The following is a 24,756-nucleotide window of genomic DNA, read 5'->3' as shown; positions in this document are numbered from 1 at the left end:
AGGGGGAATGTTTAACTATATACACTGACTAAACACACACGCATCTCAAATACCCTCGGCTCCCAAAACAGCCCTAAACCCAGAACCAACCGAACCTATAGTAAGCATCTGGTTCAACAACAGAGCCAGGACAAAAGGCCTGGATAACATAAATTAAAAACAGCTACGTAAGTGACCTATCAACTGCGATGACATTCTCAGAATGCATTGTGCAACCACAGCCTTCTCAGGCTGCTAAACACTTTTCTGGCCAGATGAGGGGTCATTTTTGGTCAGTTAGATCATGTAATGTACACACCATATATGGCCATATACAGTGCCTTCAGAAACTATTCACACCTTGACTTTCTACACATTTTGTTGTGCTACAACATGGTATTAAAATTGATTTAATTGTAATTTATTTGTCAATGATCTACACAAAATACTCTAACGTCAAAGTGGAAAACGAATTCTAACATTTGCAAAATATATATAGTACCAGTCCATTGTTTCGGGGACACCTACTCATTCAACATTTTTTCTTTATTTTGACTATTTTCTACATGGTAGAATAACAGTGAAGACGTCAAAACTATGAAATAACACATATGGAATCATGTAGTAACCAAAAAAAAGTGATAAACAAATCAAAGTATATTTTAAATTTGAGATTCTTCAAAGTAGCCACCCTTTGCCTTGATGACAGCTTTGCACACTCTTGGCATTCTCTCTACCAGCTTCACCTGGAATGCTTTTCCAACAGTCTTGAAGGAGTTACCACATATGCTGAGCACTTGTTGGCTGCTTTTCCTTCACTTTGCGGTCCGACTCATCCCAAACCATCTCAATTGGGTTGAGGTCGGGTGATTGTGGAGGCCAGGTCATCTGATGCAGCACTCCATCACTCTCCTTCTTGGTCAAATAGCCCTTACACAGCCTGGAGGTGTGTTGGGTCATTGTCCTGTTGAAAAACAAATGATAGTCCCACTAAGCGCAAACCAGATAGGATGGTGTTTCGCTGCAGAATGCTGTGGTAACCATGCTGGTTAAGTGTGCCTTGAATCCTAAATAAATCACTGACAGTGTCACCAGCAAAGCACCCCCACACCATCACACCTCCTCCTCCATGCTTCACAATGGCAGGGATGCAAACTGGTGAGGGCCCAAAAAGGTGACACATTTTCTTTGCACTGAAATACACAAAACATCCCTGCTAAGGGGATATTTTTTATTGTAAATCAGCTTTACAATTCTAATTTCTAGTGACTTTTAGGCTTAATCCCTTCTTGAAATGCAACTTAACTGTGTACTAATTAAACAAAGAATATGATCTAAATGATCAGTCTCTGTGTGTAAAATAAAAAGTGGTTAATGTGAACCTAACTCACAGCTAAACATTTTAAGGAAAACAATCCAATGTTATTTGTTGCCATACTTTACTGCACATGACACTCAAGTCCACAAAATAAACAATACATTCATATTTTATACTGGTTTATGTAGTCGAGTCAATATAATACCACATACATTTTTGGTCAATATTTCTCAAAGGATGGAGTTATTTCAAGATAATCTAGAAATTTAGCTAGCTAACTCATTGATCCAGCTATCAGAAACAGTCCCTCTGATGCTGTACTGCCCAACAAAACAGAACATTTCTGAGGGAAAGTTCAACGAAACCCAAATAGAACTCTTTCCTATACCCACATACATTTTCACAACACTTTCTTAAAAGAAATATCTGATTTGCAAACATAAAAATATAGCCCATCAAATGAAGGTAAATGGTGGCAGAAAACAGGCCTCGGATGCTGCGTCCTAGGCCAGGAACAATTTGGGATTTATTTGACAACGGGAGAGTACTGGAGGGAAGGAGAGGGCTTGCCCCTACTTCTTTTTCATAATCTGGACAAGTATTTCAAGTGCCCGCTTGCGCTGTTTTGCAGCATGCTTGCGCCTTGCCCTCTTCAGCTGCCGCCGTCTTGCTCTCCTGAGCACTTCCAGATGGCTGACAGCCATACCCGAGATGTCCTCTTCGGTCTTCCAGCAGACTCCGCTGCCACCGGGTCTTGTCTACTGTTCCTGCTGACCTGATGTTTCTGCAGAGTCTTCGGTCCACCTCTCCAAACCTTGCATCCTCCCGTTTAAACATCGCCACTGCGGTCTTCTGCCTGGTCTGCAGGGTGTACTTCACAGTCTGTATTGCATTGAAAGTTGAGATGTTCATGTTGGTGCTTCGTGTATCAAAGATGTCGTTCATCCAGCTAAATGAAGATTCAACCCTGGGACCATGAAAGACAGAGAGGGCACCTTTCACCACATTACCCAGGGCTGGATACAGTGTCTGGGCCAAGACGTGAGCCCACCACTCCACCATGTCATCTCCCTCCGTGAAGCTGGCCAGGCATGGATCAATGTTGTATCGCATGATCTCCTGGTGGAGATCACTGTCGGCAGGTGAGAGGTGGCCCAACATTGCGCTCAGCTTCTTCAACTGGATCGCTGCCTGCGAGTGGCCTCACAAAATCGGGTCCAGAGCAGACAGTGACCTCAGTGTGTGACTTTGCAAGGCTTTGGTGACCTGTTCCATGAAAGACTTCAGCAGCTGAAATATAGAACACCACAAAACTGTTTTGAAACAATGAGAAAAAAGATAAAGTATTAAATGTAATTAAATTGTAGGGTACTAACAGCATGATTAGGATTCCTGGTTCTGAATCCATCTGCTTCCCGCCCCACATACATCTCCCTGGCAAACAGCAGCATCTTCTCCTTAAGTACCATCACTCCCATAGTCTTGGGTGACACTTTAGTGATGTATTCAGCATTGAAAAGTTTCAAGCTGCTTGTCGTGGAGCTTATGTACCAACGTCTGGCTACCCTGTGAATGTAAAACAAACTGTTGTGAAATACAACATTATATATACAAGTGTAGCCAACAGTCGCAGATAGAAAATACCCACCTGGGAAATCATTACGTGTTCCATCAGGATAGGCAGTACACCCACGTAAATGCTGAGTTGTAGGTCAGTTGTAGTGCCCTCATGCCACACCTTCCTAGTCACTCTTCTTTCTCTCTTTTCCTTGCTGTGTCATGCCTGTGAAAACAGAATCAGTAAGTTAAGTGTCAATAAGGTACATTTTGCTCATCACTGGTAACCATGGCAGGGCTTGTAAACCATTACAGACTACATAGGGAAGCACAGCCGAGAGCTGCCCAGTGACACGAGCCTACCAGACGAGGAAAACTACTTCTATGCTAGCTTCAAGGCAAATAACACTAAAACATGCATGAGAGCACCAGCTGTTCCGGACGACTGTGTGATCACGCTCTCCGTAGCAGATGTGAGTACGACCTTTAAACAGGTCAACATTCACAAGGCCGCAGGCTGACCAACTGGCAGCCTTCACTGACATTTTCAACCTCTCCCTGTCCGAGTCTGTAATAGCACAATGTTTCAAGCAGACCACCATAGTCCCTGTGCACAAGAACAAGGTAACCTGCCTAAATGACTACCGACCCGTAGCACTCACGTCTGTAGCCATGAAGTGCTTTGAAAGGCTGAACATGGCTCACATCAACACCATTATCCCAGAAACACTAGACCAACTCCAATTTGCATACCGACCTAACAGATGATGCAATCTCCATTGCACTCACCACTGCCCTTTCCCACCTGGAGAAAAGGAACCTATGTGAGAATGCTATTCATTGACTACAGCTCAGAGTTCAACACCATAGTGACCTCAAAGCTCATCAATAAGCTAAGGACCCTGGGACTAAACCTCCCTCTGGAACTGGATCCTGGACTTCCTGACGGGCTGCCACCAGGTAGGTAACAACACATCTGCCACGCTGATCCTCACCACAGGGGCCCCTCAGGGGTGCATGCTGAGTCCCCTCCTGTACTCCCTGTTCACTCATGACTGCACGGCCAGGCACAACTCCAACACCATCATTAAGTTTGCCGATGACACAACAGTGGTAGGCCTGATCACAAACAACGACCTGACATCCTATAAGGAGGTGGTCAGAGGCCTGGCCGTGTGGTGCAAGGACAACAACCTCTCCCTCAACGTGATCAAGACAAAGGAGATGATTGTGGACTACAGGAAAAGGAGGGCCGAGAACTCCCCCATTCTCATTGACTGGGCTGTAGTGGAGTAGGTTGAGAGCTTCAAGTTCCTTGGTGTCCACATCACCAACAAACTAACATGGTCCAAGCACACTAAGACAGTCGTGAAGAGGGCACAAAGCCTATTCCCCCTCGGGAGACTGAAAAGATTTGGCATGGGTCCTCAGATCCTCAAAAGGTTCTACAGCTGCCTGGTATGGCAACTGCTCGGCCTCCGACAGCAAGGCACTACAGAGGGTAGTGCGTATGGCCCAGTACGTCACTGGGGCTAAGCTTTCTGCCATCCAGGACCTCTATAACAGGCGGTGTCAGAAGGCCATAAAAATGGTCAAAGACTCCAGCCACCCTAGTCATAGACTGTTATCTCTGCTACCGCACGGTAAGCGGTACCGGAGCGCCAAGTCTAGATCCAAGAGGCTTCCAAACAGCTTCTACACCCAAGCCATAAGACTCCTGAACATCAATCAAATGGCTACCCAGACTATTTGCATTGCCCAACCCCCCCCCCCCCCCCCCCTTTTACACCGCTGCTACTCTGTTATTATCTATGCATAGTCACTTTAATAACTCTACTTACATATACATATTACCTCAATCACCTCGACTATCCGGTGCCCCCGCATATTGACTCTGTACCAGTACCCCCTGTATTTAGTCTCATTATTGTTATTTTACTGCTGCTCTTTAATTACTTGTTCCTTTTATTTCTTATTCATATTTTTTAAACTGCATTGTTGGTTCGGGGCTTGTAAGTAAGCATTTCACTGTAAGGTCTACATCTATTGTATTCGGAGCATGTGACTAATAACATTTGAACATAGAACTAGTGATGATCTTCACCTTTTCTGTTGAGGTCCTCGTGCAAAGACTTGATCCGCGCTTGTGCCTTCTCGCTCACGTGGTGTTCTTTATAAATGTGTTCCAGTGGGTCCTATTACAGCTCCTGGTTGCTCGGGAACCCGTAGTACAGCATTCTGTGTGTCGAAATGCTAACATCATATGCGGACAGCCACCGATGGGGCACAAACAAACCTCTGAGGATTGGAGGCAGGGATGTTCAGGTACCGACATATATCCTTGAGGTACATCACTTGACAAAAAAAGAGAGACTATGAAATTATTTATTTCCATACACTGCCCCTTTATTGTTCTTTAAGGTAGGATTGCACATAAACACGATAGATTTGGAATAAATTCAGTGTGATGAATTCATGAATAAAGATTGAATTCATTGAGTGATAAGTAAATACCAAACTTTAAAATCTAGTTGTTTTTACTTGATCTGGAGACCGCTGATGATCAGTGTGCTGATCATTGAAGAGCTGCTCATGGTGGTGGTCGAAGGGCTCTGCAAACTTCTTTGCTGCATTGTAGATGTGATGACAGGAGACTCCATCAATGTCGAGCAGGGTTAGAAGGATCCTTGTCTCGATGCCGGTCTTGCTACCTCTCATGACGCTACAAGAATCCATCATCATGCTCACCAGATTTTTCCATGTTATGTTATGGTTGAAGAAGTCGCAGAGCACGTTGTCCAAACTGACGGCATTCACCTTTATGACTTCCAGGGACCCCAAGTGCTCCACCACCACCTTTCTCATGTCATCATGGTAGTAGCTTACCAGCATGGAGTGGACCTTCAAAAATCAAATCAAACAAAATCAGGGTTATTTTGTCAAATGCACAGTAAACAGATGTTGACTGGACAATTAAATGCTTTCTACTTGAGCTCTCCAACAATGTAAGATAAGAATAAAACAAGATACAAGTAGTGCAAATAGACTGAATAGAATGCCAAATTGATAAGATAACAATAATTAAATATGAGAACAACCTTTTTGTTGCTGTTAGATGTGCTCTCATCCAAGTTCAAAGAAAAAGGAAACCTCCTCAGGTTTGAGAAGGTCCTTTCGGAGAAGGTCCGCCCTAGGCCATTGACCATCTTGTAGGATGCCGCTGTTCACGAGAGCTTCATCCTCTCCAAAGCCACCTTGTCAATGGCAAGATTTTGCACTAGCTCAACAATTACTGGAGCAATAGCAAAGGGGAGGGAATGCTCTGCTAGGACACCAAGGACCATAGCCTATGCCCTCCTGGATGGAGATCAAAGGTGCCTTCTAAACAAAGGTTGCAAGACCCCACTCTCCTGGGGGAGTTGGCCAGTTTTATGACGGTCGTAAATACCTTGCAGGAACTGTCTCTCCCTGGCCACGCAGTATTGAGGGGAAATAACCATTTTGTTACAAGCAGATTCTTCCCGCCAAAACTACAACATCCAAAACTGGATAATGAAACAACATTCCTAACACAAAGAATGTGGGAAATGGTCAGGAGGGACTTAAAGAACAATCATGTCTGCATTTATTGTTTGGTGATATCATTAAAGACGTTATAACGGAAACATTGTAACTAAGAGCTTCAAATGTATGTCAGAGTTAAATCTAAATGTTGTAAAACTTATATAATTAAATATGAAACTATTTGTGAGAAGACCCCTCCTGAGGTGCGGACTCCGAACGCACCCCTAAAACTCAAGGGGAGGGTCTGGGTGGGCATCTGTCCGCGGTGGCGGCTCCGGCGCAGGACGAGGCCACCACTCCACCATTGTCTTTGTCCCCCTCCTTAGCGTCCTTTGAGTGGCGACCCTCGCCCCCGACCTTGGCCTAGGAATCCTCACCAAGGTCCCCACTAAATTGAGGAGACAGCTCAGGACAGAGAGGTAGCTCAGGACAGAGGGGCAGCTCCGGACAGAGGGGCAGCTCCGGACAGAGGGGCAGCTCCGGACTGAGGGGCAGCTCCGGACTGAGGGGCAGCTCCGGACTGAAGGGCAGCTCATGACTGAAGGGCAGCTCATGACTGGAGGGCAGCTCATGACTGGAGGGCAGCTCATGACTGGAGGGCAGCTCATGACTGGAAGGCGGCTCATGACTGGAGGGCGGCTCATGACTGGCGGGCGGCTCATGACTGACGGGCGGCTCGTGCGGCTCCTGACTGGCGGGCGGCTCCTGACTGGCGGGCGGCTCGTGCGGCTCCTGACTGGCGGGCGGCTCGTGCGGCTCCTGACTGGCGGGCGGCTCGTGCGGCTCCTGACTGGCGGGCGGCTCGTGCGGCTCCTGACTGGCGGGCGGCTCGTGCGGCTCCTGACTGGCGGGCGGCTCGTGCGGCTCCTGACTGGCGGGCGGCTCGTGCGGCTCCTGACTGGCGGGCGGCTCTGGCGGCTCCTGACTGGCGGGCGGCTCTGGCGGCTCCTGACTGGCGGGCGGCTCTGGCGGCTCCTGACTGGCGGGCGGCTCTGGCGGCTCCTGACTGGCGGGCGGCTCTGGCGGCTCCTGACTGGCGGGCGGCTCGTGCGGCTCCTGACTGGCGGGCGGCTCGTGCGGCTCCTGACTGGCGGGCGGCTCTGGCGGCTCCTGACTGGCGGGCGGCTCTGGCGGCTCCTGACTCCTGACTGGCCGCGGCTCTGACGGCTCCTGACTGGCGGGCGGCTCTGACGGCTCGGGACAGACGGGCGGCTCTGACGGCTCGGGACAGACGGGCGGCTCAGACGGCGCTGGGCAGGCGGGCGGCTCAGACGGCGCTGGGCAGGCGGGCGGCTCAGACGGCGCTGGGCAGGCGGGCGGCTCAGACGGCGCTGGGCAGGCGGGCGGCTCAGACGGCGCTGGGCAGGCGGGCGGCTCAGACGGCGCTGGGCAGGCGGGCAGCTCAGACGGCGCTGGGCAGGCGGGCAGCTCAGACGGCGCTGGGCAGGCGGGCAGCACAGACGGCGCTGGGCAGGCGGGCAGCTCAGACGGCGCTGGGCAGGCGGGCAGCTCAGGCGGCGCTGGGCAGGCGGGCAGCTCAGGCGGCGTTGGGCAGACGGGCAGCTCAGGCGGCGTTGGGCAGACGGCCGACTCTGACCTGCTGAGGCGCACAGTAGGCCTGGTGCGTGGTGCCGGAACTGGTGGTACCGGACTGGAGACACGCACCTCAAGGCTAGTGCGGGGAGCAGGAACAGGGCACACTGGACTCTCGAGGCGCACTATAGGCCTGGTGCGTGGTACCGGCACTGGTGGTACCGGGCTGAGGGCACGCACCTCAGGGCGAGTGCGGGGAGAATGAACAGTGCGTACAGGGCTCTGGAGACGCACAGGAGGCTTGGTGCGTGGTGCCGGATCTGGAGGTACTGGGCTGGAGACACGCACCACAGGGAGAGTGCGTGGAGGAGGAACAGGGCTCTGGAGACGCACAGGAAGCCTGGTGCGTGGTGTAGGCACTGGTGGTACTGGACTGGGGCGGGAAGGTGGCGCCGGATATACCGGACCGTGCAGGCGTACTGGCTCCCTTGAGCACCGAGCCTGCCCAACCTTACCTGGTTGAATGCTCCCCGTAGCCCGACCAGTGCGGGGAGGTGGAATAACCCGCACTGGGCTGTGTTGGCGAACCGGGGACACCATGCGTAAGGCTGGTGCCATGTATGCCGGCCCGAGGAGACGCACTGGAGACCAGACGCGTTGAGCCGGCTTCATGGCACCTGGCTCAATGCTCAATCTAGCCCAGCCGATACGTGGAGCTGGAATGTACCGCACCGGGCTATGCACACGTACAGGAGACACCGTGCGCTCTTCCGCATAACACGGTGTCTGCCCGTACTCCCGCTCTCCACGGTAAGCCTTGGAAAGTGGGCGCAGGTTTCCTACCTGACTTCGCCACACTACCCTTTAGCCTCCACCCAATAAATTTTGGGGGTTTCTTCTCGGGCTTCCTACCGCGCTGTCGTGCTAACCTCATTCGCCGGTATCCCTCCGCACATTGCTCCATCGAATCCCAGGCGGAGCTCCGGCACTCTCCCTGGGTCAACCGACCACCTGTTTATTTCCTCCCAAGTGGTGTAACCCAGATCCGGCTCCTGCTGCCGAGCTAGCTCCTCAAAACGCCGCCTCTCCGCTTTTGCTGCCTCCAGCTCTGCTTTGGGGCGGCGATATTCCTCTGGCTCTGCCCAGGGTCCTTTTCCGTCAAGCTCGTCCTCCCATGTCCATTTCTCCTGGTCCCGCTGCTGCTGCTGCTGCCGCTGCTGCCCATTGCTACGCTGCTTGGTCCGAGTTTGGTGGGTGGTTCTGTAACGGCAACCTTCCTTCTCTTCAAGAGAAGAGGAGGTGTAGCAGGGATCGGACCAAGACGGAGCTTAGCTCGTGTTCAACATGATTTTAATTACGAAAATACTGAACACTAAACAACTACAAAATAACAAATGTGGCTTACCGATACAGCCCTATCTGGTGCAGACAAAACACAAAGACAGGAAACAACCACCCACAAATCCCCAACACAAATCAAGCCACCTATATATGATTCTCAATCAGGGACAACGATTGACAGCTGCCTCTGATTGAGAACCATATTAGGCCGAACACAGAAACAGACAAACTAGACACACAACATAGAATGCCCACCCAGCTCACGTCCTGACCAACACTAAAACAAGCAAAACACATAAGAACTATGGTCAGGACGTGACACAGACGGCTCTTGCGATTTCAACAGAGAAAGACGACAGACATGCAAGCATAAATATCAGGGATGCAAACTGGTGAGGGCCCAAAAAAGGTGACACTTTTGTTTTGCACTGAAACATGCAATGAATCCCTGCAAGGGGAAATGCAGGTTTCAACTAATTAAACAACATATGATCAAGAATAGAATATGATCTACATGATCAGTCTCTGTGTGCAAAATAAAGTGGTTAATGTGAACCTAACTCATAGCTAAAAAATGTTTAAAAAAGCAATCCAATGTTATTTGTTGCCTAGACTGTTCCACGGATCGGGCAATTTTCAACAGAAAAAGACAAAGACATACAAGCGTAATAATGTACATTGCATTTCCAAATCCGAATGAGCGGTTGTTAGGCTGCTAAATATCCATACTGACGATGAGCGTATTATTCAACTATGTACGATAGTTTAATTAATTTGTCTCACCTTCTCCCGCTCTTTCTTTCCCCACCCCTTTTCATTGTGTAACAAGCTGTCATATCGGTTTAGTACACTAGGGACTTTTCATTGCATTATGTTAGTAATCAACGTATAATCTATCCTCTGTGTTTATGTAATTCTGTCTGATTATTTAGTTAGTAAATAAATAATTAAGCCAATTTGTGTATCGCTGAGCCATAAAGTAGACTAGGGTTCGTGCAGATTTAACCGATTATGCGACATTCAGAATTAGACTGCTATGATATCGAGAATGATATTCGAGTTAATTCGGGAAACAGTAACTCATTAAACAAACTTTTCCCGCGGAGCCCCAGGTTACTAATGAGTTAATTGTTACATTTAGTCACGTAATAATTACACAGTTAATTATTCGATAAATAGCATGTCATCGCATTAATGATAGTCATGTCACAACACCTAGAAGACACAAATTAGGAAATTAACTAAAAGCAGGCACACTACATATCTTGTGTAAATTGCTCAAAAGTGTTTATTTCACCTACACTAGTTGCCTAACGTGCTATGCTGACTTCTCAAATAGTGATGCTATTGACCTAACAAACTGCATTTGCTATGCGGTCTACAGTGGGCACAGGAAGCTGAACCTCTTGTTCCCTAATCTTCTCTGGCCCCTGGTGGAATGGTGCTGGTGGTGGGCAGTATCTGGGCTACACCTGGGCAGTATCTGGGCTACACTGCACGTTATTACGTTGTACACAGTCTACCTGTGGACATCTGTTCTACAATGTGCCAGAAGAGCATGAGACCCTTTGTTGGCATAATTTATCTATTTCAGGCAAAGAGTACACCTGGCATACCCCTTTTTATCCACCTTATTGAAAAACTGTGTGGTGTTATTGAAAGTGTGTGGTGTTCTTTTCACCTCTATAGTGACATCCAGTTTAAACCAGGCCCAGCTCCAGCTACACTTAATCCCTGAATCCACTTGTTAAACAAACAATGCCTTATCTTCACCTAATTCTTTCATTCTGAAAACTAGAGGGAAAACATCAAATCTAATTTTATTGGTCATATGGACATGGTTAGCAGACATTATTGCGAGCGTAGAGAAATGCTTGTGCTTCTAGTTCCAACAGTGCAGTAATATCTAACAAGTAATCTAGCAATTCATAGATATAAATTAGGTCGTTAGCTAGCTATCGAGTTAATATTTCACTCAGATTTCCATCAGGGTCCAGTGAGCAACTAATAGATGTTATAGCTTGAGGAACGTTAAGAGTCGTATACCAGTTAATACTATAGCTAATGTTAGCTCATCTGATGTTGTAACTTTAACTAGCTAGCTAAAGCTAGCTGTCTGACTTTGTTAGCCAGCAAATTTTCACACCATAAACTAAATTATTTGATCAGCTCATGAAGTACACCTTCTCACCTCCGTCGTATCCGTCGGCAGACTTCTAAACTACCTCTTCGTTCTCGTCAGGGGAGCGCTGCTGCTGGCAAACTGCTTTTCCACTTTTTCACTCTTTCCAAAGGGGGCGCTGATGCTGTAACTAGCAAGTTGGTAGTCTCTTCTCTCTTTAGTCGCGTGCTGCATTCTGTTGTTGTGTGAATGATTGGTTGAGCCTTGGATACAGCCAGTATTGCTCCAAACGCGCATCACCCCCCACCCCCCCTAAAACTTTTCTCATCTGATCTACACGAATCACGTAGGTCACCTATTTTGGATTCAAAATGTAGGTCACCTATTTTTGATTCACCTACTCAAGGAACAGGAATTAAATCATCAACATTTATTGATCACATCTTAACTAATGCTGCAGAGATTTGCTTGAAAGCAGTATCCAAATCCATAGGATGTAGTGATCACAATATAATAGCCATATCTAGGAAAACCAAAGATCCAAAGGCTGTGCCTAATATAGTGTATAAGAGGTCACACAAAAAGTTTTGTAGTGATTCATATGTTGATGAAGTAAAGAATATTTGCTGATCTGTGGTGTGTAATAAGGAGCAACCAGATGCTGCACTGGACACATTTATGAAATCGCTAATTCCAGTTACTAATAAGCACGCACCCATTAAGAAAATGATTGTAAAAACGGTTAAATCCTCTTGGATTGATGAGGAATTAAAAAATTGTATGGTTGAGAGGGATGAGGCAAAAGGTATGGCAAATAAGTCTGACAGCCCAACTGATTGGCAAACGCACTGCAAATTAAGAAATCATGTGACTAAGCTAAATAAAAATAAACTATACTATGAAACAAAGACAAATGATATAAAGAATGATAGTAAAAAGCCTAGGAGCATCTTAAATGACATTTTTGACATTTCAGTCGCTGAATTAGATGTCTCATTTATCACAAAACCCACTGATATTGCCAAATACTTTAATTACTTTTTCATTGGCAAGATAAGCAAACTTAGGGATGACATGCCAGCAACAAACGCTGACACTACACATCCAAATATATCTGACCAAATTATGAAAGACAAGAATTGTACTATTGAATTCCGTAAAGTCAGTGTGGAAGAGGTGAAAAAATTATTGTTGTCTATCAACAATGACAAGCCACGGGGTCTGATAATCTGGATTGAAAATTACTGAAGATAATAGCGGACGGTAATTGCCACTCCTATTTGCCACATCTTCAATTTAAGCCAGGCCTGGAGGGAAGCTAAAGTCATTATTCTCCCAAAGAATAGTAAAGCCACCTTTACTGGCTCAAATAGCCAACCAATCAGCCGGTTACCAACCCTTAGTAAACTTCTGGGGGAAAAATGTGTTTGACCAGATACAATGTTATTTCACACTAAACAAATTGACAACAGACTTTCAGCACGCATATAGGGAAGGACACTCAACGAGCCCGGCACTTACACAAATGACTGATGATTGGCTGAGAGAAATTGATGATACAATTATTGTGGGGTCTGTCTTCTTAGACTTCAGTGCAGCTTTTGACATTATCGATCATAGTCTGCTGCTGGAAAAACGTATGGGTTATGGCTTTACACCCCCTGCTATAATGTGGATAAAGAGTTACTTGTCTAACAGAACACAGAGGGTGTTCTTTAATGGAAACCTCTCCAACATAATCCAGGTAGAAGCAGGAATTCTCCAGGGTAGCTGTTTAGGTCCCTTGCTTTTTAAAATATTTACTAACAACATGCCACTGGTTTGAGTAAGGCCAGTGTATCTATGTATGTGGCTGACTCAACAACATACATGTCAGCTACTACAGCGACTGAAATGACTGCAACACAAAGAACTGCAGTTAGTTTCAGAATGGGTAGCAAGGAAGAAAGTTAGTCCAAAATATTTCAAAAACTAAAACCATTATATTTGGGACAAATCATTCACTAAACCCTAAACCTCAACTACATCTCGTAATGAATAATGTGGAAATTGAGCAAGTTGAGGTGAATAAACTGCTTGGAGTAACCCTGGATTGTAAACTGTCATGGTCAAAACATATTGATAAAACAGTAGCTAAGATGGGGAGAAGTCTGTCCATAATAAAGCGCTACTCTGCCTTCTTAACAACACTATCAACAAGGCAGGTCCTACAGGCCCTGGTTTTGTTGCACCTGGACTACTGTTCACAAAGAGGGACTTGGGGAAATTGCTGTTGGCTCAGAACAGGGCAGCACAACTAATGATATGCATGTCAATCTCTCATGGCTCAAAGTGGAAGAGAGATTGACTTCCTCATTACTTGTTTTCGTAAGAGGTGTTGACAAGCTGAAGGTACCAAGCTGTTTGTTTAAAATACTAGCACAAAGCTCGGACACCCATGCATACCCCACAAGACATGCCACCAGAGGTCTCTTCACAGTCCCCAAGTCCAAAACAGACTATGGGAGGCGCACAGTACTACATAGAGCCATGACTACATGGAACTCTATTCCACATCAGGTAACTGTTGCAAGCAGTAGATTTAGATTTAAAAAATTGGTAAAAATACACATTATGGAACAGCGGAGACTGTGAAGTAACACAAACATAGACACAGACACATGCATACACACACACACACGATAACATACACACTATACACACACGTACACATGGATTTTGCATTGTAGATATGTGGTAGTGGAGTATGGGCCTGAGGGCACACATTTAGTGTGTTGTGAATTCTGTAATAAATGTATTGTAATGTTTTTAAAATTGTATAACTGCCTTAATTTTGCCAGAGCCCAGGAAGAGTAGCTGCTGCCAAGGCAGCAGCTAATGGGGATCCATAATGAATACAAAATACTCTGCGTCTCACAAAGACACAGCGGTTGGAAACAAAAACCTCAAATTTGGACTCAAGGACAGATTTCCAACGGTCTAATGTCCATTGCTTGTGTTTCTTGGCCCAAGCAAGTCTCTTCTTCTCATTGGTGTCCTTTAGTAGTGGTTTCGTTGCAGCAATTCGACCATGAAGGCCTGATTCACGCAGTCTCCTCTGAACAATTGATGTTACGATGTGTCTGTTACTGCATTTATTTGGGCTGCAATTTCCGGTTGGTAACTCTAATGAACTTATCCTCTGCAGCAGAGGTAACTCTGGGTTTTCCTTTCCTGTGGCAGTCCTCAGAGCCAGTTTCATCATAGCATTTTTTCAGTACTACTTTAGTGCATGTTTTGGAATATTTTTTATTCTGTGCAGGCTTCCTTTTCTCTCTGTCAATTAGGTTAGTATTGTGGAGAAAGTACAATGTTGTTACCTTATTTCATCAATCAAGTACAAGGGTGGAACAAAAATACACAGACACTTGGCTCTCTGTGGAATGAGTTTGACACGTGCTTTTTTTTTTACCCAAATACCAACAGGTGCCCTTCTTTGCGAGGCACTGATCAACTGAGGGACCTTACAGATAATTGTATGTGTGGGGTACAGAGATGAGGTAGTCATTCGAAAAGCATGTTAAACACAACGATTGCACACAGTGAGTCCATGCAACTTATGTGACTTTTTTACTCCTGGACTTATTTAGGCTTGCCATAACAAAGTGGTTGAATACTTAGTGACTGAAGACATTTCAGCTTTTCATCTTTAATTAATTTGTTTAAAAAAAAAGAAAAACATAATTCCACTTATGGAGTATTGTGTGTAGGCCGGTGACAAAAAAATCCCCTTTTAAATTCAGGCTGTAGAACCACCATTCACCGTGACCATGTCTCAGTGTGACATAATAATCCCTATTCACATACTACAGCATATAAACAAACTGCTGCTGGAATCCCCAACTGGAACCTCCACTCTTCGGTAGACACCACTCTTCGGTAGACAGCACAAGATGCAATAATCCATCCGTCCGTCCGTCCGTCCGTCCGTCTATCTATCTATCTATCTATCTATCTATCTATCTATCTATCTATCTATCTATCTACAGTGACAAGAAAAAGTATGTGAACCCTTTGGAATTACCTGGATATCTGCATAAATTGGTCATAAAAATTGATCTCACCTTCATCTAATTCCCAACAATTGACAAACACAGTGTGCTTAAACTAATAACACACAAATTATTATATTTTTCTTGTCTATATTGAATATATAATTTAGAAATTCACAGTGTAGGTTGGGGAAAGTATGTGAACCCCAAGACTAATGACTTCTCCAAAAGCTAATTAGAGTCAGGAGTCAGTTTACCTGGAGTCCAATCAATGAGTTGATGTTCATCAGTCCATGGAAAGACAACTTGTCTACGAATGGAGAAAGTTCAGCACTGTTGCTACTCTCCCTAGGACTGTATTTCCCGGTTCCGTATTTCACTGAAAGAATAAACATTTTGTTTTCGAAATGATAGTTTCCGGATTCTACCATATTAATACCAAAGGCTCGTATTTCTGTGTGTTATGTTATATTTAAGTCTATGATTTGATATTTGATAGAGCAGTCTGACTGAGCGATGGTAGGCAGCAGCAGGCTCGTACGCATTCATTCAAACAGCACTTTCGTGCGTTTTGCCAGCAGCTCTTCGCAATGCTTCAAGCATTGAGCTGTTTATGACTTCAAGCCTATCAACTCCCGAGATTAGGCTGGTGAAACCGATGTGAAATGGCTAGCTAGTTAGCGGGGTGTGCGCTAATAGCGTTTCAATCGGTGACGTCACTCGCTCTGAGACTTGGAGTAGTTGTTCCCCTTGCTCTGCAAGGGCCGCGGCTTTTGTGGAGCGATGGGTAACGATGCTTCGAGGGTGGCTGTTGTCAATGTGTTCCTGGTTCGAGCCCAGGTAGGGGCAAGGAGAGGGACGGAAGCTATACTGTTACACTGGCAATACTAAAGTGCCTATAAGAACATACAATAGTCAAAGGTATATGAAATACAAATCGTATAGAGAGAAATAGTCCTATAATTCCTATAATAACTACAACGTAAAACGTCTTACCTGGGAATATTGAAGACTCATGTTAAAAGGAACCACCAGCTTTCATATGTTCTCATGTTCTGAGCAAGGAACTTAAACATTAGCTTTTTACATGGCACATATTGCACTTTTACTTTCTTCTCCAACACTTTGTTTTTGCATTATTTAAACCAAATTGAACATTTTTCATTATTTATTTGAGGCTAAATTGATTTTATTTATGTATTATATAAAGTTAAAATAAGTGTTCATTCAGTATTGTTGTAATTGTCATTATTACAAATACATTTTAAAAATCGTCCGGTATCGGCTTTTTTTAGGCCTCCAATAAATCGGGTTGAAAAATCATTATCGGTCGACCTCGACTAACTATAACATTTTCCGACAAGATAGAACTGACAAAGGGGGCGGTGTTGCAATCTACTGCAGAGATAGCCTGCAGAGTTCTGTATTACTATCCAGGTCTGTACCCAAGCTTCTACTTTAAAAAATCCACCTTTCCAGAAACAAGTCTCTCACCGTTGCTGCTTGCTATAGAACACTCTCTGCCCCCAGCAGTGCCTTTGACAACATATGTGAACAGATTGCCCCCCATCTATCTTCAGAGCTCGTGCTGCTAGGTGACCTAAACTGGGACATGCTTAACACCCGGGCCATCCTACAATCTAAGCTTGATGCCCTCAATCTCACACAAATTATCAATGAACCCACCAGGTACAACCCCAAATCCGTAAACACGGGCACCCTCATAGATGTCATCCTAACCAACTCGCCCTCCAAATACACCTCTGCTGTTTTCAACCAAGATCTCAGCGATCACTGCCTCATTGCCTGCATCCGTAATGGGTCTGCAGTCAAACGACCACCCCTCATCACTGTCATACGCTCCCTAAAACACTTCTGCGAGCAGGCCTTTCTAAACGATCGGGCCTGGGTATCCTGGAAGGATATTGACCTCATCCCGTCAGTAGAGGATGCCTGGTCGTTCTTTAAAAGTGTCTTCCTCACCATCTTAAATAAGCATGCCCCTTTCAAAAGAAACTTGAACCAGGAACAGATAAAGCCCTTGGTTCTCTCCAGACCTGACTGCCCTTGACCAGCACCAAAACATCCTGTGGCGTACTGCATTAGCATCGAATAGACCCCGTGACATGCAACTTTTCAGGGAAGTTAAGAACCAATATACACAGGCAGTTAGGAAAGCTAAGGCTAGCTTTTTCAAGCAGAAATGTGCATCCTGTAGCACGAACTCAAAAACGTTCTGGGACACTGTAAAGTCCATGGAGAATAACAGCACCTCCTCCCAGCTGCCCACTGCACTGAGACTAGGAAACACTGTCACCACCGATAAATCCACTATAATTGAGAATTTCAATAAGCATTTTTCTACGGCTGGCCATGCTTTCCACCTGGCTACCCCTATCCCGGTCAACTGCCCTGCACTCCACACAGCAACTAGCCCAAGCCTCCCCCATTTCTCCTTCACCCAAATCCAGATAGCTGATGTTCTGAAAGAGCTGCAAAATCTGGACCCCTACAAATCACCTGGGCAAGACAATCTGGATCCTCTTTCTAAAATTATCTACCAAAATTTTTGCAACCCCTATTACCAGCCTGTTCAACCTCTCTTTCGTATCGTCTGAGATTCCCAAAGATTGGAAAGCTGCCGCAGCCATCCCCCTCTTCAAAGGGGGAGACACTCTCGACCCAAACTGCTACAGACCTATATCTATCCTACCCTGTCTTTCTAAGGTCTTCGAAAGCCAAGGTAACAAACAGATTACCGACCATTTCGATTCCCACCGTACCTTCTCCGCTATGCAATCTGGTTTCAGAGCTGGTCATGGGTGCACCTCAGCCACGCTCAAGGTCCGAAACAATATCATAACCGCTATCAATAAGAGACATTACTGTGCAGCTGTATTCATCGACCTGGCCAAGGCTTTCGACACTGTCAATCACCACATTCTTATTGGCAGACTCAACAGCCTTGGTTTCTCAAACCAACTACTTCTCAGACAGAGTTCAGTGTGTCAAATTGGAGGGCCTGTTGTCCGGACCTCTGGCAGTCTCTATGGGGGTGCCACAGGGTTCAATTCTCGTGCCGACTCTCTTCTCTGTATACATCAATGATGTCGCTCTTGCTGCTGGTGATTCTCTGATCCACCTCTACGCAGACGACACCATTCTGTATACTTCCGGCCCTTCTTTGGACACTGTGTTAACTAACCTCCAGACAAGCTTCAAAGTCATACAACTCTCCTTCCGTGGCCTCCAACTGCTCTTAAATGCAAGTAAAACTAAATGCATGCTCTTCAACCGATCACTGCCCACACGTCCAGCATCACTACTCTGGACGGTTCTGACTTAGAATATGTGGACAACTACAAATACCTAGGTGTCTGGTTAGACTGTAAACTCTCCTTCCAGACTCACATTAAGCATCTCCAATCCAAAATTAAATCTAGAATCGGCTTCCTATTTCGCTACAAAGCATCCTTCACTCATGCTGCCAAACATACCCTCGTAAAACTGACCATCCTACCGATCCTCGACAATGTCATTTATAAAATAGCCTCCAACACTCTACTCAACAAATTGGATTCAGTCTATCACAGTGCCATCCATTTTGTCATCAAAGCCCCATATACTACCCACCACTGCGACCTGTAAGCTCTCGTTGGCTGGCCCTCGCTTCATTACCTGTCGCTCCAGGTCGTCTACAAGTCTCTGCTAGGTAAATCCCCGCCTTATCTCAGCTCACTGGTCACCATAGCAGCACTCACCCGTAGCACGCGCTCCAGCAGGTATATCTCCCTGTTCACCCCCAAAGCCAATTCCTCCTTTGGCCGCCTTTCCTTACAGTTCTCTGCTGCCAATGACTGGAACGAACTGCAAAAATCACTGAAGCTAAAGACTCATATCTCCTTCACTAGCTTTAAGCATCAGCTGTCAGAGCAGCTCACAGATCACTGCACCTGTACATAGCCCATCTGTAAACAGCCCTTCCAACTACCTCATCCCCATACTGTATTTATCTTGCTCCTTTGCACCCCAGTATCTGTACTTGCACAGTCATCTTCTGCACATCTACCATTCCAGTGTTTAATTGCTATATTGTAATTACTTTGCCACCATGGCCTATTTATTGCCTTTACCTCCCTTATCTTACCTCATTTGCACACACTGTATATAGACTTTTTTTCTTTTTTCTACTGTATTATTGACTGTATGTTTGTTTACTCCATGTGTAACTCTGTGTTGTTGTATGTGTCAATCTGCTGTACTTTATCTTGGCCAGGTTGCAGTTGTAAATGAGAACTTGTTCTCAACTAGCCTACTTGGTTAAATAAAGGTGAAAATAAATAAAAAATTTAAACCTGACTCCGTTACACCAGCTCTGTCAGGAGGAATGGGCCAAAATTCACCCAACTCATTGTGGGAAGCTTCTGGAAGGCTGGAAGGTTTAAAGTCTGGAAGGCTCCAGTCCTACCTGTGTATCCATGTCTCGGGGCTCTTGGGGAACTTGGTGAGGGCCAGTTTTCCCAGGTACAGGTCTCTCTCTGGATTTAGGGCGCCACATTGCAGCAGCTCCTTCCTGCCAAAACAGACAGAAGAGAGGAACTATTCAATGACTGTCAATCTCAATGTTCTCTACCGGATGTGAATTTTATGTTACTGCATTGGGCACATTTGTATGCATACTTGTTTTTGTTTTATGAAACAAAAAACTTCTCACAGGAAAAATAAGTCATTTGAATTAATCTAAGTTAGGCAAGTTAGATCCTCAAAGACACTCAATGTACACCATGGTAGTGCTGACTACTTTTTTTATTATCTGCCAAATGAGCAAATGTTTGAAGGCGGCTAGGGCTTAATGAAATATACCAGGCAACGATTAGGTATGTGACCTTGACAGTTGGATACGTATTTTGTATGACAGAATGATTTGACCAGGGTGTTGTCTTTAGCCCTATTCGCAAGGAACTAGTAATACAAGAGAACGTTGGTTATGTATTTATTACCCCAGAATGTCCGTTATACCAGAGAACGATTCGGACGGGATTAGGCTTCTTCCTTGCTGAGCGACCTTTCAGGTTGTCGATATAGGACTTGTTTTACTGTTGATATAGATACTTTTGTACCTGTTTCCTCCAGCATCTTCACAAGGTCCTTTGCTGTTGTTCTGGGATTGATTTGCACTATTCGCACCAAAGTACGTTCATCTCTAGGAGACGGAACGCATCTCCTTCCTGAGCGGTACGACGGCTGAGTGGTCCCATGGTGTTGATACTTGCGTACTATTGTTTGTACAGATGAACGTGGTACCTTCAGGCTTTTGGAATTGCTCCCAAGGATGAACCAGACTTGTGGAGGTCTATAATTATCTTTCTGAGGTCTTGGCTGATTTCTTTTGATTTTCCCATGATGTCAAGCAAAGAGGCACTGAGTTTGAAGGTAGGCCTTGAAATACATTCACAGGTACACATCCAATTGACTCAATTATGTCAATTAGCCTATCAGAAGCTTCTAAAGCCATGACATCATTTTCTGGGATTTTCCAAGCTGCTTTAAAAGCACAGTCAACTTAGTGTATGTAAACTTCTGGCCCACTGGAATTGTGATACAGTGAATTATAAGTGAAATAATCTGTCTGTAAACAATTGTTGGAATAATTACTTGTGTCATGCACAAAGTAGATGTCCTAACTGACTTGCCAAAACTATAGTTTGTTAACAAGAAATTTGTGGAGTGGTTGAAAAACGATTTTTAATGACTCCAACCTAAGTGTATGTAAACTTCCGACTTACGTTAATGAATGATTTACGCATTAGTTAAGCATGCATATTTAGCCAATGTGAAATGGCTAGATAGTTAGTAGGTAATAACCTCTTAAAATAATAGTAAATAAATAATATTGTTTGTTCTATCTCTCATACAGCTGTGGTAGAGAATAGCCTATGCCTAGGCTATAGACTTCCATTCTTGTTCTTTTTGAACGTGCAACTTTAGGACAACACCTTCTTAAACTAGAATATTTGGGAAATAAGTTACTGTTCATAACTTTAAAGCTGCAATATGTAACATTTTGGGCGACCCGACCAAATTCACATGGAAATGTGAGTTATAGATCTGTCTGTATCATTGAAAGCAAGTCTAAGAAGAGGTAGATCTGTTCTATGTGCGCTATTTTTATGCTTCCCATTCTTAAGTTTGTTCTGGAGTCTTTTACTTTCGGGTTTGGAACATCAGCTTCACAGTTGAAAATACTATCTTTTTGGTTATTGAACATATATTTCACAGCTGTTTAGATGGTACAATGATTCTCTACACTTGCTTGCTTGTTTTGTCACATAAACTGAAATTAGGCAAACTATTAGAATATTAGCAACCAGGAAATGGCACAGTAACGTCTGCATATTGCAACCTTTAACTTGTCTTAAAGCTTTTATGATAGGCTTAGTAGGAGGATATGTTACTGGCTGAATTTTTCTGGCGCCCATGGATCATTTCTTTCTTAATAAGCTTAAACTTGATTAAACTTGTCATTCGATTTTATTATAGGCTATTGACATTGTTCTCTCTCATTATTAGTCCCCTGGCTACCTTACGTTTTAAGGCTATTCAAATAAGGTTTTGAGATGTAACTCCGTTAGATTCATTGTTTTATTGGAAGAGGGCCATGCACAAAACGATGGAAGCAAAGCCAATAGCCCAAAGTCATACTCATAGCCTATCGAATGGAGAGAGAATGGAATATAGGCCAAGTTTTTAAAAACAGCTAGACAATATAGTTATGTTCTACATTTTTTTAATAGGTTTAGGCTGTAGCCTAAGGCCCATGCATCCGACAGAGAGAGAGAAACAATATTTTCTGACGACATTTTCCACTGCTTTGGTAGGATTCTCCGCTTTGTCTGGCCTACATTCCTCTCTAGCGTTCTGTAGAAAACATATTTATTGAAATAGGCTACAGCAAATAGAAATAGACAAATTACTCGGAATGTCACTTGTGTGCTACCCCGCTGTGCACTGCGAGACTACGTTAAGTTCAGATAGACCACCGTCTGTCACATCACAATGTCGTCACCATTGACGAAGGCCGTCAAGCCTCGTCGAAAGACGATGCTATCGGAATATCGCCCAACTCTAATTCAGAGGGTTACTGGTTCAAGCCCAGGTTGGGGCAAGAAGAGGGAAGGAAGCAATACTGTTACACATGGTTATCTCAACTCCGAATTCATGGATTGCAGCTCCATCACTCTGTCTCGTTGTTTCCATTGTTATGAACGTTCTACAGACGCCGCAGCATTGGTGCCCAAAAGTCGAGTGATGCCCAGTCATTTTGAACAGTGGCTAATGACTGTTTAGTCTAAATTACACTATAGTGGCCTGGAAATACACTGAACAAAATTATAAAACGCAACATGCAAAGTGTTGGTCCCATATTTCATGCGCTGAAATAAGAGATCCCAGAAATGTTCCATACACACAAAAGGCTTATTTTTCACAAATTTGGGGCACAAATTTGTTTACATTCCTGTTAGTGAGCATTTCTCCTTTACCAAGATAATACATTCACCTGAGAAGTGTGGCATATCAAGAAGTTGATTAAACAGCATGATCATTACACTAGCGTACCTTGAATCCCCAGCAGGACAATAAAAGGGCACTCGAACACAATGCCACAGACTTTGAGGGAGCATGCAATTGGCATGCTGACTGCAGGAATGTCCACCAGAGCTGTTGCCTGAGAATTTAATGTTAATTTCTCTACCATAAGCTGCTTTCAACGTTGTTTTCGAGAATTTGGCAGACCATGTGTATGGTGTCGTGTGGGCGAGAGGTTTGCTGATGTCAATGTTGTGAACTGAGTGTCCCATGGTGGCGGAGGAGTTACGGCATGGGCAGACAACGAACACAATTGTATTTTATCGATGGCAATTTGAATGCACAGATATACCGTGTCGAGATCCTGAGGCCCATTGTCGTGCCATTTATCCGCCGCCATCACCTCATGTTTTAGCATGATAATGCACAGCCCAATGTCGCAAGGACCTTTACACAATTCCTGGGAACTGAAAATGTCCCCGTTCTTCCATGACCTGCACACTCAGACATGTCACCCATTGAGCATGTTTAGGATGCTCCGGATCAGAGGTCGACCGATTAATCGGCATGGCCGGTTAATTAGGGACAATTTCAAGTTTTCATAACAATCGGTAATCTGCATTTTTGGATGCCGATTATGGCCGATTACATTGCAATCCACGAGGAGACTGCGTGGCAGACTGACCACCTGTTACGCGAGTGCAGCAAGGAGCCAAGGTAAGTTGCTAGCTAGAATTAAACTTATTTTATAAAAACCAATCAAAAGATAATCACTAGTTTACTTCACATGGTTGATGATATTACTAGTTTAAGTAGCTTGTCCTGCGTTGCATATAATCAATGCGATGCCTGTTAATTTATCATTGAATCACAGCCTACTTCGCCAAACGGGTGATGATTTCATTCGCCAAAAAAAAGCACAATCGTTGCACCAATGTACCTAACCATGAACATCGATGCCTTTCTTAAAATCAATACACAAGTATATATTTTTTAAACCTGCGTATTTAGTTAAATAAATTCATGTCAGCAGGCAATATTAACTAGGGAAATTGTGTCACAGCTCGTTGCGAACTGTGTGAAGACCATTTCTTCCTAACAAAGACCGTAACTAATTTGCCAGAATTTTACATGATTATGACATAACATTAAAGGTTGTGCAATGTAACAGCAATATTTAGACTTAGGGTTGCCACCCGTTCGATAAAATACTGAACGATTCCGTATTTCACTGAAAGAAAAAATGTTTTGTTTTCGAAATGATAGTTCCAGATTTGACCATATTAATGACCAAAGGCTCGTATTTCTGTGTGTTTATTATATTATAATGAAGTCTATAATTTGATATTTGATAGAGCAGTCTGACTGAGCGGTGGTAGGCAGCAGCAGGCTCGTAAGCATTCATTCAAACAGCACTTTCCTGCATTTGCCAGCAGCACTTCGCAATACTTGAAGCACAGCTCCATTTATGACTTCAAGCCTATCAACTCCCGAGATTAGGCTGGCAATACTATAGTGCCTATAAGAACATCCAATAGTCAAAGGTATATGAAATACAAATGGTATAGAGAAAAATAGTCTTATAATAACTACAACCTAAAACTTATTAACTGGGAATATTGAAGACTCATGGTAAAAGGAACCACAAGCTTTCATATGTTCTCATGTTCTTTTTTACATGGCACATATTGCACTTTTACTTTCTTCTCCAACACTGTGTTTTT

General features: G+C 44.5%; 1 protein-coding gene and 1 long non-coding RNA gene across 2 annotated transcripts in view; both read right to left on the bottom strand.

The window, feature by feature from the left end:
• LOC139576363 (protein prenyltransferase alpha subunit repeat-containing protein 1-like) overlaps window positions 1-24,756 on the bottom strand; it is a 72,054-nt gene that overhangs the window by 23,784 nt on the left and 23,514 nt on the right. The window contains exon 4 of the mRNA XM_071402398.1: window positions 19,914-20,018. Within this exon, the coding sequence (XP_071258499.1) occupies window positions 19,914-20,018 (105 nt within the window). The remainder of the gene's footprint in view (window positions 1-19,913; window positions 20,019-24,756) is intronic.
• On the bottom strand, window positions 1,460-2,862 carry LOC139576364 (uncharacterized). The gene is made up of 2 exons (XR_011675105.1): window positions 2,674-2,862; window positions 1,460-2,578 (listed from the first exon to the last, which is right to left on the bottom strand). It is a non-coding gene; the product is annotated as an uncharacterized lncRNA (long non-coding RNA).

Source organism: Salvelinus alpinus, chromosome 5 (assembly GCF_045679555.1).
Source record: "Salvelinus alpinus chromosome 5, SLU_Salpinus.1, whole genome shotgun sequence".
Classification (NCBI taxonomy): Eukaryota; Metazoa; Chordata; class Actinopteri; order Salmoniformes; family Salmonidae; genus Salvelinus; species Salvelinus alpinus.
The sequence above is the reverse complement of the archived record's forward strand: the minus strand, read 5'-3'. Positions and strand labels throughout refer to the sequence as shown.